This window comes from Ambystoma mexicanum, chromosome 9, assembly GCF_040938575.1.
Source record: "Ambystoma mexicanum isolate Mex_15411 chromosome 9, UKY_AmexF1_1, whole genome shotgun sequence".
Classification (NCBI taxonomy): domain Eukaryota; kingdom Metazoa; phylum Chordata; class Amphibia; order Caudata; family Ambystomatidae; genus Ambystoma; species Ambystoma mexicanum.
In genome coordinates this window covers 1,489,807,750-1,489,825,096 of record NC_090931.1, presented here as the reverse complement: position 1 = coordinate 1,489,825,096, position 17,347 = coordinate 1,489,807,750, and the positions used below count along the sequence as shown (strand labels likewise).

General features: G+C 41.7%; 1 protein-coding gene and 1 long non-coding RNA gene across 2 annotated transcripts in view; both read left to right on the top strand.

Annotated features, from left to right (window-relative positions):
• Positions 1-305: 305 nt before the first annotated feature.
• Positions 306-14,815, top strand: LOC138489268 (uncharacterized). The gene is made up of 3 exons (XR_011274767.1): positions 306-398; positions 3,213-3,363; positions 14,463-14,815. It is a non-coding gene; the product is annotated as an uncharacterized lncRNA (long non-coding RNA).
• A 532-nt stretch (positions 14,816-15,347) lies between these two features.
• LOC138487519 (zinc finger protein 850-like) overlaps positions 15,348-17,347 on the top strand; it is a 180,938-nt gene continuing 178,938 nt past the window's right edge. Inside the window, exon 1 of the mRNA XM_069614021.1 lies at positions 15,348-17,186. Within this exon, the coding sequence (XP_069470122.1) occupies positions 15,500-17,186 (1,687 nt within the window). The 5' untranslated portion in view covers positions 15,348-15,499. The remainder of the gene's footprint in view (positions 17,187-17,347) is intronic.

The window sequence follows — 17,347 nt, the reverse complement described above, 5'->3', positions numbered from 1 at the left end:
GCACATGCGCAGAGATGGTGACACTAGTCTTGAGGACATGCTCAGAGACCGTGCCAGGTGTATCCTCGCCAGCGAGACCTTAGGGCGTAGGAGGGACTAGTCTCTACTGCGCATACGTATTGTTAAAGATACTGATCTTAAGGACATGCGCAGAGATCGCGCCAGGTGTATCCTCTCCAGAGACCTTGCGGAAGGGGCACTGGTTTCTATTGCACATGCTTAATACAAGAGACACTAATCTCGAGTACATGCTCAAAGACAGCACCTGGTGTCTCCTCTCCCGCGAGACTTTACGGACCCTTAGAGAGTGAGGACACTGCTCTCTATTACACGTGCGCAAAGCAGAAGACAGAAATCTCGAAGGCAATCCTAAAATTATTCCTGAGATTTTACCGATGGTGAGAGGTTTTATATACTCTGGTACATTCTCCCTAGTATCAGCAAAACGTCGCCTGTCCTTTCTAGCTTTACCCAGAGGCGACCGAGACGGTAAACAGACTGCTCTCTAGGCTTGTTAACTGCCTGCAGTAGGGCATGATAGTCAGTATTTTGTAGTGTTGGTTCTTGTGGTTCAGTTTTCATCAGAGTGTTTTTTTTTGTTGTTTTTTTTGGTTTTACCCTTCTTGCCCCGTTTGGGAAACATACCAGCTTATGTTTGAAAATGTTAAAAAACAGAAATGTGTTGCTGTCAGCGGTGCACGCCTAGCAAAGCCAACAACTGTCCATTGTGCATTCCAGAAGGCCCCCGAAAACCCTCCTATTTAACTAAACTAGTCCCGGGAGGATAGCTCAGCGGCAACGTGCGCGCCATGGAAGCAAGACGACGCAAAGCAACACAGGTTCGATCCCTGGGTCCGCGCTGTTTAAGCGCGTTCTAAATACGCAACTAAGACAAAAACAATTACGCAACTAAAAAAACAATTCCTGTAACAGCGCCTCGATGCCCGCGGGCTGTGTGAGTGCTTTAAAAATGCAAATAAACACACACCAGGTACCTGTATGGTCTCTACCGAAATTGACTGCATACTGTAACCATATATAAATGTACTTAAACCCTACTGCATAGTTTAACCATGTATAATTGTACTCAGCAAACCATTGTGACAGCGCCACAATGCCTTTGGGCTGCTTGTGCGCTTTATAAATAAAAAATAAACTATTCATAACTCTGCCAGTGCCCTACCCCAGCATATAAGGGATTAGGGGGTGTATATAGCATTGTAGTTTAGCATGTTGCCATATGTGCAAAAAAGAATATTGCTGTTTTGGTCTTAATTTATCACAACCACACACACGTTTTTTTATAAAAATTATTAGATCATCCTTTAATTGGTGCAAAAACAAGACTTAATGTAGCCCAAATTAAAAATCCTACCGGTCAGCTCGCAGTTGCTCAGGAGAACACACTTTAGTTTAATTGGTGTAGCCAGGATTTGAGACCAGTCTGGATATTAGTAGGTAGACCACATATGTTTGGCTTCGAAAAATTCTGTTTAAATAGTTAACTTGAAAAAGACTCAGTAATAACCAAGCAACTTGTCAAATATATAAACCATTGTAGAAATATGTGAAGCAAAAATTGTAAATCTCCACCCCTCCTCGTTTTGATTGGAAGACCCCAACTACCACACTGAACCATCGTGTAACAAGTAACCTGTTTTTTTGCAGTAACGGGCATTATCTGAATGCTGCTCTTTTGGTCAGTGTTTCTCTTTGAAGTTGTATCACAGTGAGGTGCCAAAAACAAGGGGACCGAAACAAGATTGTGTATCCTCCCACTCCGGTAGAATGCGAATAACATGATAGCACCATGATGACCATCTCAATACATTTAAGAGAACCACTCTGGGACCATAAGACAATTTCAACAAGTATATATATATATATATATATATATATATATATATTTGTTCCAATAGTGTTTGTCACCATATGAATTTATTTTGTAAACCAACATCAAGACACATACATAATATTTTTCTAAAAGAAAAAGTCAATGAAAGTGCTCAGCATGTTAGTAAAGTGCAACCTCCCAACAACATATTTCGGGTTACCAAACCTTATTTACAGATATATTTAAAAACATTGATGGCCTCTTCTAAAACAATTCCACTAATCAACCTAGTGGATATCTGTTGTGTTATAATATCACTAGAGATAAAACGATAGGTGGCACTCTCTTAGTTCTCTGGTCAACTTTAAACTTGGTCATCAGCATAAACTCCTAGTTACTGGTCTTTTTCAAACATACAAAATCATCGACACTGCATGTTTCAGCCATCTCACAGGATTCTGTCACCTCTCTATGTTCCTCTTAGTTTAAATATCAAGGGCTTCATCAGGACAGAAACAACATATGTGCACCTTATACACATTTCTTGACAAAAACAGAAGATCGGTACTTCTCAAATCTTGACAGTTGACATCATTTTGAATTCACCACCTAAAACATACAATTGTGAAGAACATTTAAAACACCATCCATCAAATGTTCATAACACAATTCCCGTCCCCCTATTTCTACATGCTCTTGTTTCTATCCAACCAAATCTGTACTAGTGTCAGTTATTGATGACCTCACTGATGTTGATATTCATATTGGACGAGGGTGGGGTTGGGTTTTTGATTCTGCTGGATCTATCCGCAGCTTTTGATACCATCAACCATTCTATCCTGTGCCGCCATCCTGGTGAGGTTGGAGTCTCCGGCATGATACTTCACTAGTTCAAGTCTTTCTTGTCAGAGCGATCTCAGACACCCACTCTCCCCTTTTCAGGTCTGCTCCTTTTGTTCTCACTTGTGAGGCCCCTCAGGTGTCTGCAATTTCTCCTTTACTTTTCAATGTTTATGTTCGTCCTCTGGCATTTAAGGAAAATCACTTGAGTTGATTTGTACCATTAAGCTGTACCAATTGTTTAAATTATACTACTGAACACCTGTTTTTGTTTCTAAATATTTTTTTGTACCTTGAGCACAAAACTTGTTATCGCCCAAGGTTTGGGCTATCATGTATTATTTACTACATATGTAATTAAACTGTGCATTGTAAATAGGCATAGTGACTTTCTCAATAGGATTCAGACATTACTTTGAAGGACTGGCTCTGTTAAGAGTGCACGTGGGTTACCTGTTGGTAACAGCAGGCTTTTCCCCTGTCCACTGGCTGGTCTCATTCATTCCCACGGGTGTTGTTTTTATTCTTATGCACACAGCACCCAATTGATTATGCAAGTAGATCAGAACCCGAAAGGAGCTGGCGTCCATTTGAGGGGCTGATTGGCGGATATCGGAGAATGGATGAAAAATAACTTGCTGAAACTTAATGGAGACAAGACAGAAATTCTGGTTATTGGATCACCGACAGTAAGTAATTACATTCTTTATTTCGGATTAACAGGGATCCATAAAAGATACATGTACAACCGTCTCATGACACTAAGCACAATCGGAGTAAGTTAAACAATTTAAATACAGTCATAGTTCATTCATAAATTCATGTCATGTCAGATAAAAACCATATAGATAACTAATAGAATAACTCAGTTTGTAAAAAAACAAGTACTAAATATACAGAAACTTTCCCTGCAGCCAATCTAAAAAAAAAAAGAAAAGCATTAAAACTTGATAAAAAATATTGCTATACAAAAGTTTCAAATCAACTCAAAAAGTTCATTCATTGCTTTCAGACACATGTACTCCGTTTTAGGCCCCTTTCACGTATACGCCAGATAATTCTTAAATATAGCGACAGATTCCAGTCTATAGCGGGCGGGGATACGTTCAGCAGATAGTACAATGCTCACCTATACCAAGAAAAGCCTCTTCCTATGAACAATGGTAACAAATATTATTTCCTCTGATCACAATAAGCTGGACAGAAGAATAGGAAGTGAACTATGTCCTCTAGCCCAGCATCACACATAGGACATTTAGCTTCAACTTCCCAACCTGATCTCCGACTACGGAGCTCGCCCAACTCCAGGCATCCAAAATGTTCTCTTGTAATTAGTGCTCTTTGATATTTACAATTCGTCCAGATGAGAAACTCCTTTATATTATTTCACGATATTCTCATCAGTTCACTATTTGTTCTTTCATCTCTTTTGTGTCATTTGCCCACTCTGTTAGACTCTTTATCAATTGGCAACACCTGCTCTTTTCTTGTTTGTTCAGGTTCATTGACTATGTTACTAGCACCCACTTTGCCCAAAATATTCTTTACATTTTCTATCCAATCTATATTGTTGGTACCCTTTTTGCCCATTAGGTGCTTCAGCAAGTCTGTGTGAGCCCCGCCTTTTGATTAGACCATATGCGTAAGCATAGTCTACATGGCTCCAACACCAGTTGGTCCTCTAAGAAAGCCCAGCCAATCTCTTTTTGAGAAGCAAAATTTGGCACTGAAATAGGTAGGCCCAGCAATCAAACCTATTTTCCTCTTTTTGCAGCATGCCCAAATCTCCATACCACCAAATTGCAGCACCATATTTAATTGCCCCTATGATGCGGGAATTGTACACTTTTTCCACAATACGAAGCGGTTGTTGTTTATGCTGCTTCATTAATCTATGAATGCAGCCAACCAGTTGTTTAATCACTCGACCTGTTTTTGTACATGGGCCTGCCCATTGAACTTTTCATTGAACACACCCCAAGATAATCAAAATGGGACACCCTTGGTATGACCAATTCATCACACTATATGTTTGGGGAATTTACATGTTTTTTTCTTCCCAAGACACACCATTACTTCAGATGTAGAAGTATTAACATGGAGGTCCAGCTTATTCATGAAAGTTGCAAATTAGTGCTGGAAATAGCTTGTAGCCTATTCATGGTATATCAGCTTTACATTCCAGCAGGAATTACAACAGTTTATTTATGTACAGGGGGAATAACGGGGGTGCCAAAACACCCCCAGCCTAACCCCAGATTTGATCGGGAACCAGGCTGTACAAAGGCCTTGCTGCCCCGAGCGAATGCATGCCTCTGTCACACTTCGCCTTGAATCACACTGTTTATCCTTTGAATTCTTGTTCTACTGAGGTTTTTCCTTCTTTCTGATGGTTCGGGACTTGTATAGACACGGGCGAGTGTCCTCTGTCACCAGCGTGCAGGTAGGGTACCAGTCTCGTAGAGATGCAGGCGTTCAGTATCCTAGGGAGGATCAAGAAGGTATAGATCTGAGTCCGGGAAGGGTTTGGGAACCAGGAAGGAATCGGAAGGCTCATACAATACCGAAGGCAGAGTACGAGTGCAGTACGGATCCGAGCAAGGGCCAAGGAGAAGGCGGTAAGAACAATTCCACAAACGGTAAGCGCAGGCAGAACCGAATATTACCAAGAAGGAATTGGGAACCGCTAAACCAGGGAGTAGCACGGGAGTAAAGGGAAGTTAGACACACACTTCGGAAAGGTAGCCTTGAGACGCGCAGAGCCGCGGGGGTGCGTATGTTTTCTAGGAAGTGGCAGGTTAGTTGAAACACTAGACAGGGAACGTCGTAGTGGCGTCAGCCATGTTGGGAGTATACTAGAAAGGGTGTTGCAGTGTTTGATGGACCATGTAGTCCAGAAGGGACGGAAACAGTGAATCATGACAGCATGCCCCCTCTTAAACTGTGATCCACCTGGTTTACCTGCATGGGTTAGATGGAACCTCCGTAGCAAATGGGGGGCATTCATGTTGGACAGAGGTTCCCTTGTTTGTTTGCTGGGAGGATAGCTTTTCCATTCCACTAAGTATTGCAGTCGACCTCTTCTGTATCTGGAATCGCATATCCTGGAAACTTCAAATTCGATTTGATCATTGATGAGTACAGGGGTAGGTCGTAGAGCTGTCCTGGTGTTTTGAGAATAGAGTTTCAGCAAAGACGTGTGAAAAACGGGATGGATCTTCTTCCAGGATTTTGGTAATTGAAGTCGAAATGCCACATGGTTAATGAACTCCTTTATCTCAAAAGGCCCATATAATCGTGGGGCCAGCTTGTTGGGTCGTAGATGTCGAGGCAAAAGTCTAGAGGAAAGCCAGACCTTGTCGCCGATGGCATACATAGGAACAGGTCTCCTCCTGGTCTCAGCATATCGTTTAACATCCATCCTTGCCTTTTCTAGATGTCCTTTCACCTCCTTATGTACAGTGACCAAATGCTCTGTCCAGGAATCAACCGAAGGAACCGGGGTGGAGCGAGGCAGGAGTGTTGGCAGAACAGATGGATGGAATCCTTGACTGCAAAAGAAAGGACTCGTCTTAATGGCAGAGTGGTCAGAATTGCTGTATGCAAATTCAACTACTGGAATCAAAACAGACCAATCATCCTGGACCTGGGAGGCAAAACATCGTGGGTATTGTTCTAGGGTCTGATTTACTCGTTCGGTTATCCCGTTGGTCTGAGGATGGTATCCTGAAGACAAGGCTCGTTGAATACCCAACATTTGGCACAAGTACTTCCAAAACTGAGAAATGTATTGAGGTCCACGGTCTGATATGATTTTGGAAGGGAGGCCATGTAATCTAAAGATGTGGTTCTAGAAAATTCCTGCCATTTCTTGTGCCGATGTTAGCTTATCCAAGGGAATTAAATTGGCCATATGGGTAAACAGGTCAATGGTAACCATAATGGTTGTGAAGCCTTTGGAAGGAGGTAATTCTACAATGAAATCGGTGGCAATTACCTCCCAAGGTCGGTCTGGCAATGCAGGTTGATGAAGAAGACCAGCTCGTTTTTATTGTCGCACTTGTTCTGACTGCAGACAGCACAGGCTTGGATGTATGCATTGACATCATCAGCCATTCTAGGCCACCAAAAGTTTCTCTGGATGAGTCGAAGAGTAGCCGTAATGCCCGATGCCCGGAATGGAAGGTATTATGACAGGTTTGTTATCTTGGTTCTTAGGGTTTGTGTAGGTATAGCCAGACACTTGTTCTTGTAGAGGTAACCGTCCTTGGCAATGAGAAACCATTTGTTAGTCTTCGTGTATTCCTTCCAGAGTTCAGAGAGTGGGGTCTCAGTGGGGTCTCAGTGCGGATGTTATCCAATAGAGAGTTGGCCTGGGCAATGAACACAGATTCGGGAAACATCTTTGGAAAAGCACGGGCTTCATCAGGTTCGTAATCAGGACTTCTGGATAGTGCGTCAGCTATTATGTTGGTTGTACCGGGTTCATGGTGGATGTGAAACTGGTATTTGGCGAAAAAGAAGGCCCAACGAGCCTGACAACTGTTTCTACACTCCAGCGACTGAAGGACCTGTAAATTCTGATGATCTGTTTGTACTTGTACAGGAAACTTGGCACCCAAGAGTAGATGACGCCACTCTGTAAAAGCCTGCTGGATGGCGAGCAATTCCTTCTTCAATACTGACTGTGTTTCACTAGGATTCAAGGTTCGAGACAAATATGCAATGGGATGTTCTTCCTTGTCCTCGGATTCTTGTTTTAGGACTGCGCCTCTGGCGTAGTCCGAGGCATCGGTTTCCACCAGGAAGGGTTTATTGATGTCAGGTTGAGCCAGGATGGGTCTTTGAGTAAATCTTTGTTTTGGTTCTTGAAAGGCGGTCTCTTGGTCCGTCGACCAGTTGAAGGGTATGTCTTTCTTCAATAATGCAACTATAGGTTGGACTATGGCAGAAAATGTAGGGATGAACTTCCTATAAAAATTTGCAAAGTCCCAGGAAGGATTGTATCTGTTTTACTGATGTAGGGTCAGGCCACGAAAGTATAGATTTAATATTGGCAGGATCCATTTCTATTCCTTGAGGACTTAAAACGAACCCCAGGTAATGAACAGTAGTGACATGGAAAACACACTTCTCGGGCTTGGCCAGCAGTTTATTCTCTTGCAAGCGTTGTAAGACCAGAGTCACATGTTCTTGATGTAGTATGGGATCACTGGAATAAATCAAAATGATAAACAATAACAAAAAGGAATAGCATGTCTGAAAAAACTCTGTCCATAAAGCGCTGGAAAACTGCTGGAGCATTGGCTAGACCAAATGGCATCACTAAATATTCGAAATGTCCAAAGGGTGTCCTGAAGGCAGTCTTCCACTCATCGTCTTCCTTTATACGGATCAAATGGTACGCGCCCTGCAAGTCAAGTTTGGTAAAAATGACAGCGCCGGCACCGCTTCCAAGATATCTGAGATGAGTGGTAACGGATAACGATCCTTAAGGGTGCATTGATTAAGACCCCGGTAGTCCAGGCAGGGTTGGAGTTCTTTGATATCCTTCTTGGGCACAAAAAACAATGAGGCCCCCGCAGGAGACTTAGAAGTACTAATGGTTCCATTGGCGAGGTTGGTGTCCAGGTATTCACGTAGAGCTCTTTTCTCGGGTTCAGAAAGTATAAGCATCCTTCCAAATGGTATAACTGCAGAATTCTCAGTGTCGATAGGACAGTTTTCAGGACGATGAGGAGGTAATGATTGAACAATAGCTGATGAGAATAAATCCAAAAATTGTTGGTATTTCTCAGGTCCCTGGGTAATGTTAGATGAATGTTCGGAAGCCTGGGTTTCTGCGGATATGGGTAGCATCGTATTCTGGGACAGACAAAATTCTGAGCCTAGAAACAAAGAACCGGCTGCCCAGTTGATATATGGGTTGTGCTTTTGGAGCCAGGGCATACCCAAAACCATCGGGTAATGCGCTGCCTTTATTATGTCAAAACGTAACGTCTCCTGGTGGTTGTTTATTGACAGTAGTAATTCCATTGTTTGCTGGGTTATGGGTCCAGAAGATAATGGTTTCCCATCTATTCCTTCGACAGCCTGTATGATCTCTCTGGATTCTTGGGGTATATGGTGTTTCAAAGCCCACTTGTGGTCCAGAAAAATACCCATAGCACCACAATCCACCAGGGCCAGGATGGAATGATTCTCCCTATTGACGGTTGACAAGAATACCTGAAGTATCACCAAGCTATTTGAATGTTGACAGTTCACGTAAGGAGAAGAATCGGAGCATGTACCTTTCTCCCGAAGCTGGGCTCCGTTCAAGATCGGGTGCTGGCGTTTCCCAAAAGCCGAGGTGGGGCTGTTGGGCAATTTCTTACGAGGTGTTTGTCAGAAGCACAATACATACAGAGTCCAGTGTTGATCCGATGAATCCTTTCTTGTGGAGAGATAGGTCCCCGCAAGGAACCAAGTTGCATAGGTTCAGGATCTGGAGAATGAGGGGAGGCTGTTTCTTTAGGACTAGGATAATCCAAGGGAACCTTCGGTGGTAATCACCGTGTCTTTCTTTTTTCTGCCTTTCTCTCTTGGATGCGGAAGTCTATTTGTAAGGACACATCTAACAAAGCCTGGAAGGAACCTGGACGGGCCACTCTGGCCAGTTCATCCTTGATTTCGTCATTTAATCCATGACGAAACAATGTAAAACAAGCTTCTGGAGTCCAATTTGCCTCCTTGGCCAATTGCTTAAAGCGGGTTACGTAAGACAACATATCTTGATTGCCTTGTGGGAACTCCAGTAGTTTCTCTCGAGCACTGTATACTTGTTCAGGGCGGTCAAACATAGTTTTGAAGGCTTCCACAAATCCTTCATAGTTGTCCAGGAGTGGATCTCCCGAATTCACTTAGGGAGTTGCCCAAGCTAAAGCATTTCCAGAAAGGTGAGCGATTATGAATCCTACTTTAGCCCTGGGTGTAGAGAAATAGTATGGTTTGAAGGTGAAATGCACTAGACATGAATCAAGGAAGGAACGCAATGCCTTGGTGGTTCCATCGTACTTGTCCACTATGCCCCCAACCATGGCACTTTCTTGATCTCCTCACTCTAATACTTTTTAGTTGTATTGCAAATGGAAAGTCTGTAAATAATGAATTAGGATATCACATTACAGCCCCTGCTAATCTGGTAACTAGTATATCCCTTGGATATTATTGATTTTTAATCTTATTATACCTCATTAAGTACTGTCCTTGATTTATCACACCACCATGTTGGAATATTCCCTTTTTCAAAGCAGTATTGCAATATTTCTATCCAAATTATCATAATGGATCCACAATATGACAGATTCATTGAAACTCTTGCAATGTGGTATATGCTTACGTCATCACCTGTTGGTTTAATCAAATTAGGTAATTCTTTGTCTTTGTTTAATCCTGAATCAACTGTCTGGACGAAGAAGATTTTGGTGGCTTCATGTTACCTCAACATTCTTTCTTTGTCACCTCTTCATCAGGTTTCATTTTTCCTATCCCAACAAATCTTAATCTTATGATTTGTTCTCCTTGATGACATTGATGCCAGTGTACTGATAATGGGTTCTTATTGTCTGTTATCTTAATTGCTGTAATGTGTTCATGGATTCTCCATCTTAATTGTCTTCCTGTATACAACTTCTTACATACATAAATTATCATGCACACAGGGTTTGAAATTAAGGAGCAGCTAAATCCAGCTCCTGGTTGTCAGGCATCACCCCGTTGGCAGGAGCTACCTCTGGGGAGCTAGGAGCTAGTACACAGCGCACCACAATTTTAACTTCCACATGAGATGCACACTTTAACTTTTTGTCTCTTAAGTTATGATTCATTATGTCTAAATGTGTACTAGATGTGTCCTATTTTTTCTTTATTAGCATTTTCAAATACTCAAAATGAATGTTGCATATGCATGTTTGGAATGCATCAGTTGGTCTGGAGAGCCAAAAGTAGCTCCTGGTAACTGTTGTTTTCTAGCTAACCAGGCTCTCCTAGGCTAGAAGCAGGAGCTAAAGACCTCCCACTTCCCCTCAATTTAGAACCCTGAGGTAAACCGCAAAATCACTTTTACATTTAATGAATTTCTGACTGTTAAATACTTTTCCTAATTTATTTTCTACTTGTATCATTTTTTCTTGGGCATATGCACTGTGATAAATCCTGCGGAGTCATCACGGAACCCCAGCCTACGCTCTCCTCTCATGTGGCCAGGGGAAGGGAGCCTCTACCTGATGCTGACCCTGGGGGTGGTATTCTGAGGGTGGATTACATGGGAGGGGAAGGTGGTACTCTTTTCATACCAGTGAAGAAGAAACTAGAATTCTTGAGTTTCTGGTGGCCTGCTAACATTATACAGAACCCTTTAACTAAAGGGTCTTAAATCCACTTCCCTTTGAACCTTTTAAGCAGAATTGTCTTTGTTCTTAGCACACATATATAACCCCTCTAAAATGTGTTACCATCTGCTAATGATGGTGCCTGTTCTATAGATACAAATGTGCAACAACAGAACTTAAAATATTGAGGTAATCCTTGGGACTTAAAAATCTCAGAATGATGGAAGTACTGGGACGAAGAAGAGGAATGAAGAGTTAGAGGATCAACAAAATGGCCAATAGTAATGTGCACTCTTGTGGTTGTCCCTTTAATCAACAGCGCAGGACATTTAAATGCGAGAAACACCTCTGCAGGCAAGAGAGGAAGAGAAACGAGAACGAGCAGGAGAATGAGCAGGAGAAAGTGAAGAAGCCAGGTAGGGCTGCAGAGAGTGCACAGCAGAAAGCTAAACTGATGAGAGAGGCAGATGCGTGGGATTGCACCATTCTACAGAAGAGGTACTTCCTTCTGTTACCCCAATGCACCGGAGTGGCGTGAGACCCGACAGAGGTTATCAATCTCCAGAGATGGACAGCAGAGGCATCAGCAACTGCAGACAGGTTGTCAACCATGCAGCATCAACGGAAAGCAGTACCCGGACCAGCGAGGACCGTGAAATGAGTAGTGAACATGAAAGGGGGTCGGAGAAATTACAGAGGTCATACCCATAACAGAACTCTGACATTACCGCAAACTATGAGTCAGAAACGCCAGGAGAAACCAGTGAGTTGGTCATTTGATGGTGACCCGGGGTGCTCCGACAGGTGCGTGGTTAAGAAAGTAGAAGTTTTGAGTACCAACCAAATAGAATTAAAGAGAGAGCAATATGGCAAATATGTTGCAATTCTCCTGACATGAGATGTCAATTGGGGGAAACCTGGAAGCATTGCCAAGAGCTGAAAGAGGTACAATTGTGAGAGTTTTCAAAAGATATTTGAGTGTTGTGAAGAGGCCTGATAAGAGTATCAGATATTGGGACCTTTTTTAGTAAGATACCTGGCAGCAGAGTACACCAGGGATCTGTGTGAGCCAAAAGGGGATATTTCTGATAGGAGAATAAACCAGGATATCTAAGTTTTATTTTATTTTTTTGTTGAACCTTCTTTGGCAAAAGATACCTGGCAGGAGAGTACACCAGGGGATCTATGTGAACCAAAGGAAGGACAAGACGTTTTGTTCTATTGAGTCTTGTTTGAACTTGGACATTTCAGTTGAAGGGATTTCGAGCAAGGGAGTAAACTAGGAAATCCAAAGTTTTTTGGAAAAGAACCTTGTTATACCAAGCCCGTGTTTAAAATTGACAATTCTTTCTTTGACCCTCCTGAATACTCAAAAGTTCTTTTTCAATATATTTCAACCCTTAATGTAAAAATATCATTTTTATTTGTCACCTTAAGGAAAGTAACCAGGGAAAAGACATTTTCATTGTCCTTAAAAGAACTTTGGTAAAAGAGAATATTTCTACATTTACTGAAACCGTTCCGGGGAAGGGAAACTAAACCTGGAAAACAAGGGTTGTCTTGCTGAAACTGCACATATGTATCAGACTGTATTGTACCTTTTTTACTTTATATGTTAGTGTGAGGGATAGATGCATTTGGACACAAGGTCAACTTATTTTAGTTTTGTTTTCATGGGAAGTGGCATTCTCCTGGTTAGGGCAAGATGGGCCTTTTTCCAAACCCCTTCTATTTTAATAAACTTGGCAAATATTGAGACTACTTCAACTTTGTGTTCACCGCTCATTGCTGACCCCTCACCGTACACATCACATTTACCGCATTTACAATACATATAGTAATGTTTCTAGCCATCTATGATTTTGTTCGTTGTCTTTTTACTTTCTCAAGCATGCCAATCTAATGCCATGTAGGTATGTTTGTATGCCTTTAGTTGGCTTGGAGTTCAAAAGTATCTCCTAGTATCTGATGGTGTCAAGCCAGCCAGGCCCTCCTAGGCTATTAGCAGAAACTAAATGGCTCCCACCTTCTGCTGTGTGTGCATGCAAATGTATCACTGGGTTTGGATCTGTTCAGGATTGATGTTCTTAATGTTCACCGTGTGCTAAGATGAAAAAAAGGGCAGCTGCCATCTTGGCGCTATGGGCTCATTTCATCACAGCTGCCTGACAATGTCAAGACCTTCTAATTTTTTCCCCATCAGCTTTGTCTCCCTTTACCACTACCCCCTGGATTCCCCACTCATGAGTGGTTATTACCGTCTTTAAAACATTGTATCAAAATATGTTCATCTGCAAGCGCTATACCGGACATGCCCACAGACCAAGTGCTGCAGTGTCTTCAGCACATAGTGATCCTCAGTATACTCGCAATCCTTTTAGACTGCCGCTGTCCCTCCTGGCTTTCACCATCTGTACTTTCTTGAACATCTTGGGGTGTTTAGAGATCAGCCAAGTAAGCAGGCTAATGATGGGGGAGAGGCTCTGGTGGCATACCCAGTATACCCCATGTGGTTTCAACATCCTTGAGGGTTGTTTTCCTAGTTTATCCAGAGTGTCTTCCTGCATCTCTTTCCTTATCTCAGTCTTCCTTGAACCTAGTCTTCGCTGGTACTATGGTAACAACCACTGCTAGTCTTTTGTCTTATTGGTGTGCTGGGGTTTAACGTAGGCAGCTATACTGTTCCCATTTGATATTATTTTCCATGTTCTCACTGTTGTTCATCTAGAGTTGCTTCCCCACATCCCTTACCTAGTTTTTCCTGGGGCTCTGGTAACCACCAATGATATGTTATAGAGGGACTAGCAGGTTTTTCAACAACACTAGAACTGTCCTTTGAATCCACATATCTGAAGTAACTGGAAGGTTCCAGACCTCTTTCACAATCTGTTCAATCTGAGCCATTGTGTAGTTGTGGACAAAAGGAGGGGAAGATTGAACACTTGCCCTGTATAGTTGTAATGCTACATTTATTATGAACTGTGCCACAGAATATCACCAACCCTTTCTCCACTTTGAGTTCAGTTAAATTATTTATTTATGTCTGTGAACCAGGAATAGTTGGACACAGGGAAGAGAAATTAGTTTATTTGAACGGCAAGTGAGGGGGCAGTAAGGCCATTGCATCCTAATAACATTGCATAATAATTTTCTTTTAAATATAGAAATGTCACTGTGGCCACAACCTGTGGCTGTGTGACTGATTTGTTTCTCTGGCTTTAGAAATCTGCTTTACCTTTTACTGGTCTTCGGTACCCTGTGCGCTCTGCTCTATTCTTCTCTGCCATATGGTCAGAAAATAAGTCTTGTGTTAATTGTTTGTATTCATTCACAGAGTATTGCTTTTCTGTTCCTGAATGCTATTCCAATCTGCGCTTTCGCACATGGATGGATAACCTTTCATTTTAATTTTGCAGGTGACTGTTTCATGGCCAGTATTGGCAAGATATTGATTTAATGCCATTTGCAAAAACCAACAGCCAGAAAAGGCTAAAGAAGAAGAAAGGGGAGATGCTTCGGATCGCTGAAAAGGAAACCAGAAGCCAGTGTGTTAAAGAAAGAATCGGGAGGGCCAAGAACATGACTGGGATTGAAGACGGGACCTTTTCAACAACACATTTTGATTATACATCATGAACCACCCAAAGTTGAGAAGAAATTGAATCTGAGATGACAGCTCATTACCTTCATAAACTAAAACATACATTATGTCTGTGAGCAGAATGAAGAAGCCTCGGTTATGAATTAAATCTGATGTTGTATGACACTAGACATTGGGAGAGAAACCCTATTGCTGCATGTTTCGAGAAAAGCCTCTGTCGAAAAAACAATCCCACTCTGAGAGAGCATCCCAGGGAGGATAATATGACCCAGTCATCATTGGCAGAGCTAGGATAACCAAGTATATGGGGTCACTTATAGAAGGTGCCCACAGTGATGAAAATGCATGAAATCCAGAACAAAGCTATCTTTGACAAAATACAAGCATTTGCTAGGGAACATACAACTATTTAGAAAGATTAGAATTGACCATTACTCATGTATGCTGTCTCTCTGGAGTGTCTTTTCCACTGGTACGTATTGGGTATCTGTTAGCAGGATCAGGGTTAAAAAAAAAAACAAGCAGATAGAATTATAACGCTACAATTAAATTGATCTGGAAAATGGGAATACCAAATCCTAAAGGCAGGGGATGCAGGTCAGAGAGAGAAAAGGGAACCTAGTCGGGTGAGGGTGGTGCTGCACATGTGCTCCTCTTGAAGCTATATATATATATATATATATATATATATATATATATATATATATGGAATTCACATATTGAAGAAATATGTGAATTCCAAGAAATCCAACCTCCATAACTGCTCTGTTAAGTTCATAGGTCTGCACTATCTAGTGCCCCTCTTGCCTTCTGCAACATTTCCCTTGTAGGTATACATAGGAAAAACCAGACATGGAGGACATGGAGATACTCACCCCCAAGAGAGAATATCAGTGCAATGAATCTCAACAAAGGTTTAATCATGGAACTAGTCTGAATCAGCTTGAGAGAACCCATGCAGGAGAAAAAAGATACCCGTGCTCTCAATGTCCAAAACGCTTCAGTCAGAAATCCAATCTTATGCAGCATGAGCGAACACACACGGGAGAAAAACCGTATCAGTGCACTGAATGTCAGAAAAGATACAGTACTAAATCTACTCTTCTTCAACATGAGAGGACCCACACAGGAGAAAAAATATATCAGTGCTCTGAATGCCCAAAACGCTTCATTCGGAGATCCAATCTTAAGCAGCATGAGAGAACGCACACAGGAGAAAAACCATATCAGTGCATTGAATGTCAGAAAAGATTCAGTTTCAAAACTGCTTTTATTAATCACAAGAGAACACACACGGGAGAAAAACCTTACCAGTGCAGCGAATGTCAGAAATGCTTCTGTCATAACAGCAAACTTATTGTTCATGAGAGAACACACACAGGAGAAAAACCCTACCAGTGCAGCGAATGTCAGAAATGCTTCACTCATAAACACAGTCTTACTCTTCATGAGAGAACCCACACAGAAGAAAAGCCTTATCAGTGCATTGAATGTCAGAACAGATACAGTACTAAATCCACTCTTCTTCAGCATGAGAGAACACACACAGGAGAAAAACCTTACCAGTGCAGTGAATGTCAGAAATGCTTCAGTGAAAAACGCAGTCTTACTAATCATGAGAGAACGCACACGGGAGAAAAGCCATATCAGTGCACTGAATGTCAGAAAAGATTCCGTTTTATAACCAATCTTATTCAGCATGAGAGGACCCACACAGGAGAAAAACCTTACCAGTGCAGCAAATGTCAGAAATGCTTTAGTCAAAAACGTAGTCTTACTCATCATGAGACAATGCACATGGGAGAACAATCACATCAGTGCATTGAATGTCTGAAAAGATTCTGTTTTAAAACCACTCTTATTCAGCATGAGAGAACCCACACTGGAGAAAACATATATCAGTGCAATGAATGTCAGAAAAGATTTGGTTTAAAAAGAACTCTTATACATCATGAGAGAACGCATACTGGAGAAAAACCATACGAGTGCCCTGAATGTCAAGAAAGATTCAGTTTAAAAGTAACTCTTGCTCATCATGAGAAAACGCACACTAGAGAAAAACCGTATCGGTGCACTGAATGCCAGAAATGCTTCAGTCAGAAAAGCAGTCTTATTCAGCATGAGACATTGCACACAGGAGAAAAACCATATCAGTGTACGGAATGTCAGAAAAGATTTAATCAAAAAGGTAATCTTATGGTGCATGCGAGAACACACTCGGGAGAACAACTTTATCCGTGCAATGAATGTCAAAAACAATTCAGTGTGAAAAGTGATCTTACCATTCACAAGAGAATACATACAGGAGAAAAACCATATCAGTGCAATGGATGTCAGAAAAGATTCTGTAGGAAAACACATCTGAATGTCCATGAAAGAACACATACGGATGAAAAACCTTTTATAATCAATTTCAGTAGACATACCAAGCTCGCTCTACATAAAAATTCACACATTGAAAATCTAGAAATAAAGACAACAAACCCTGAAAAAAATATCAGTGCTTTAAATGTCCAACAAGTTTCATATGTAAAACCCAGCTAAGGGATCATGAGGGGAAACCTGCACTGAAAGTCAAAAAAGATTCAGTTGTAAAACCACTCTTCTTCATCATGAGAGAATACACACTGGAGAAAACCTCTATCAGTGCACTGAATGCCAGAAAAGCACTTACTCTGTATGAAAGAAAACATACAAGAG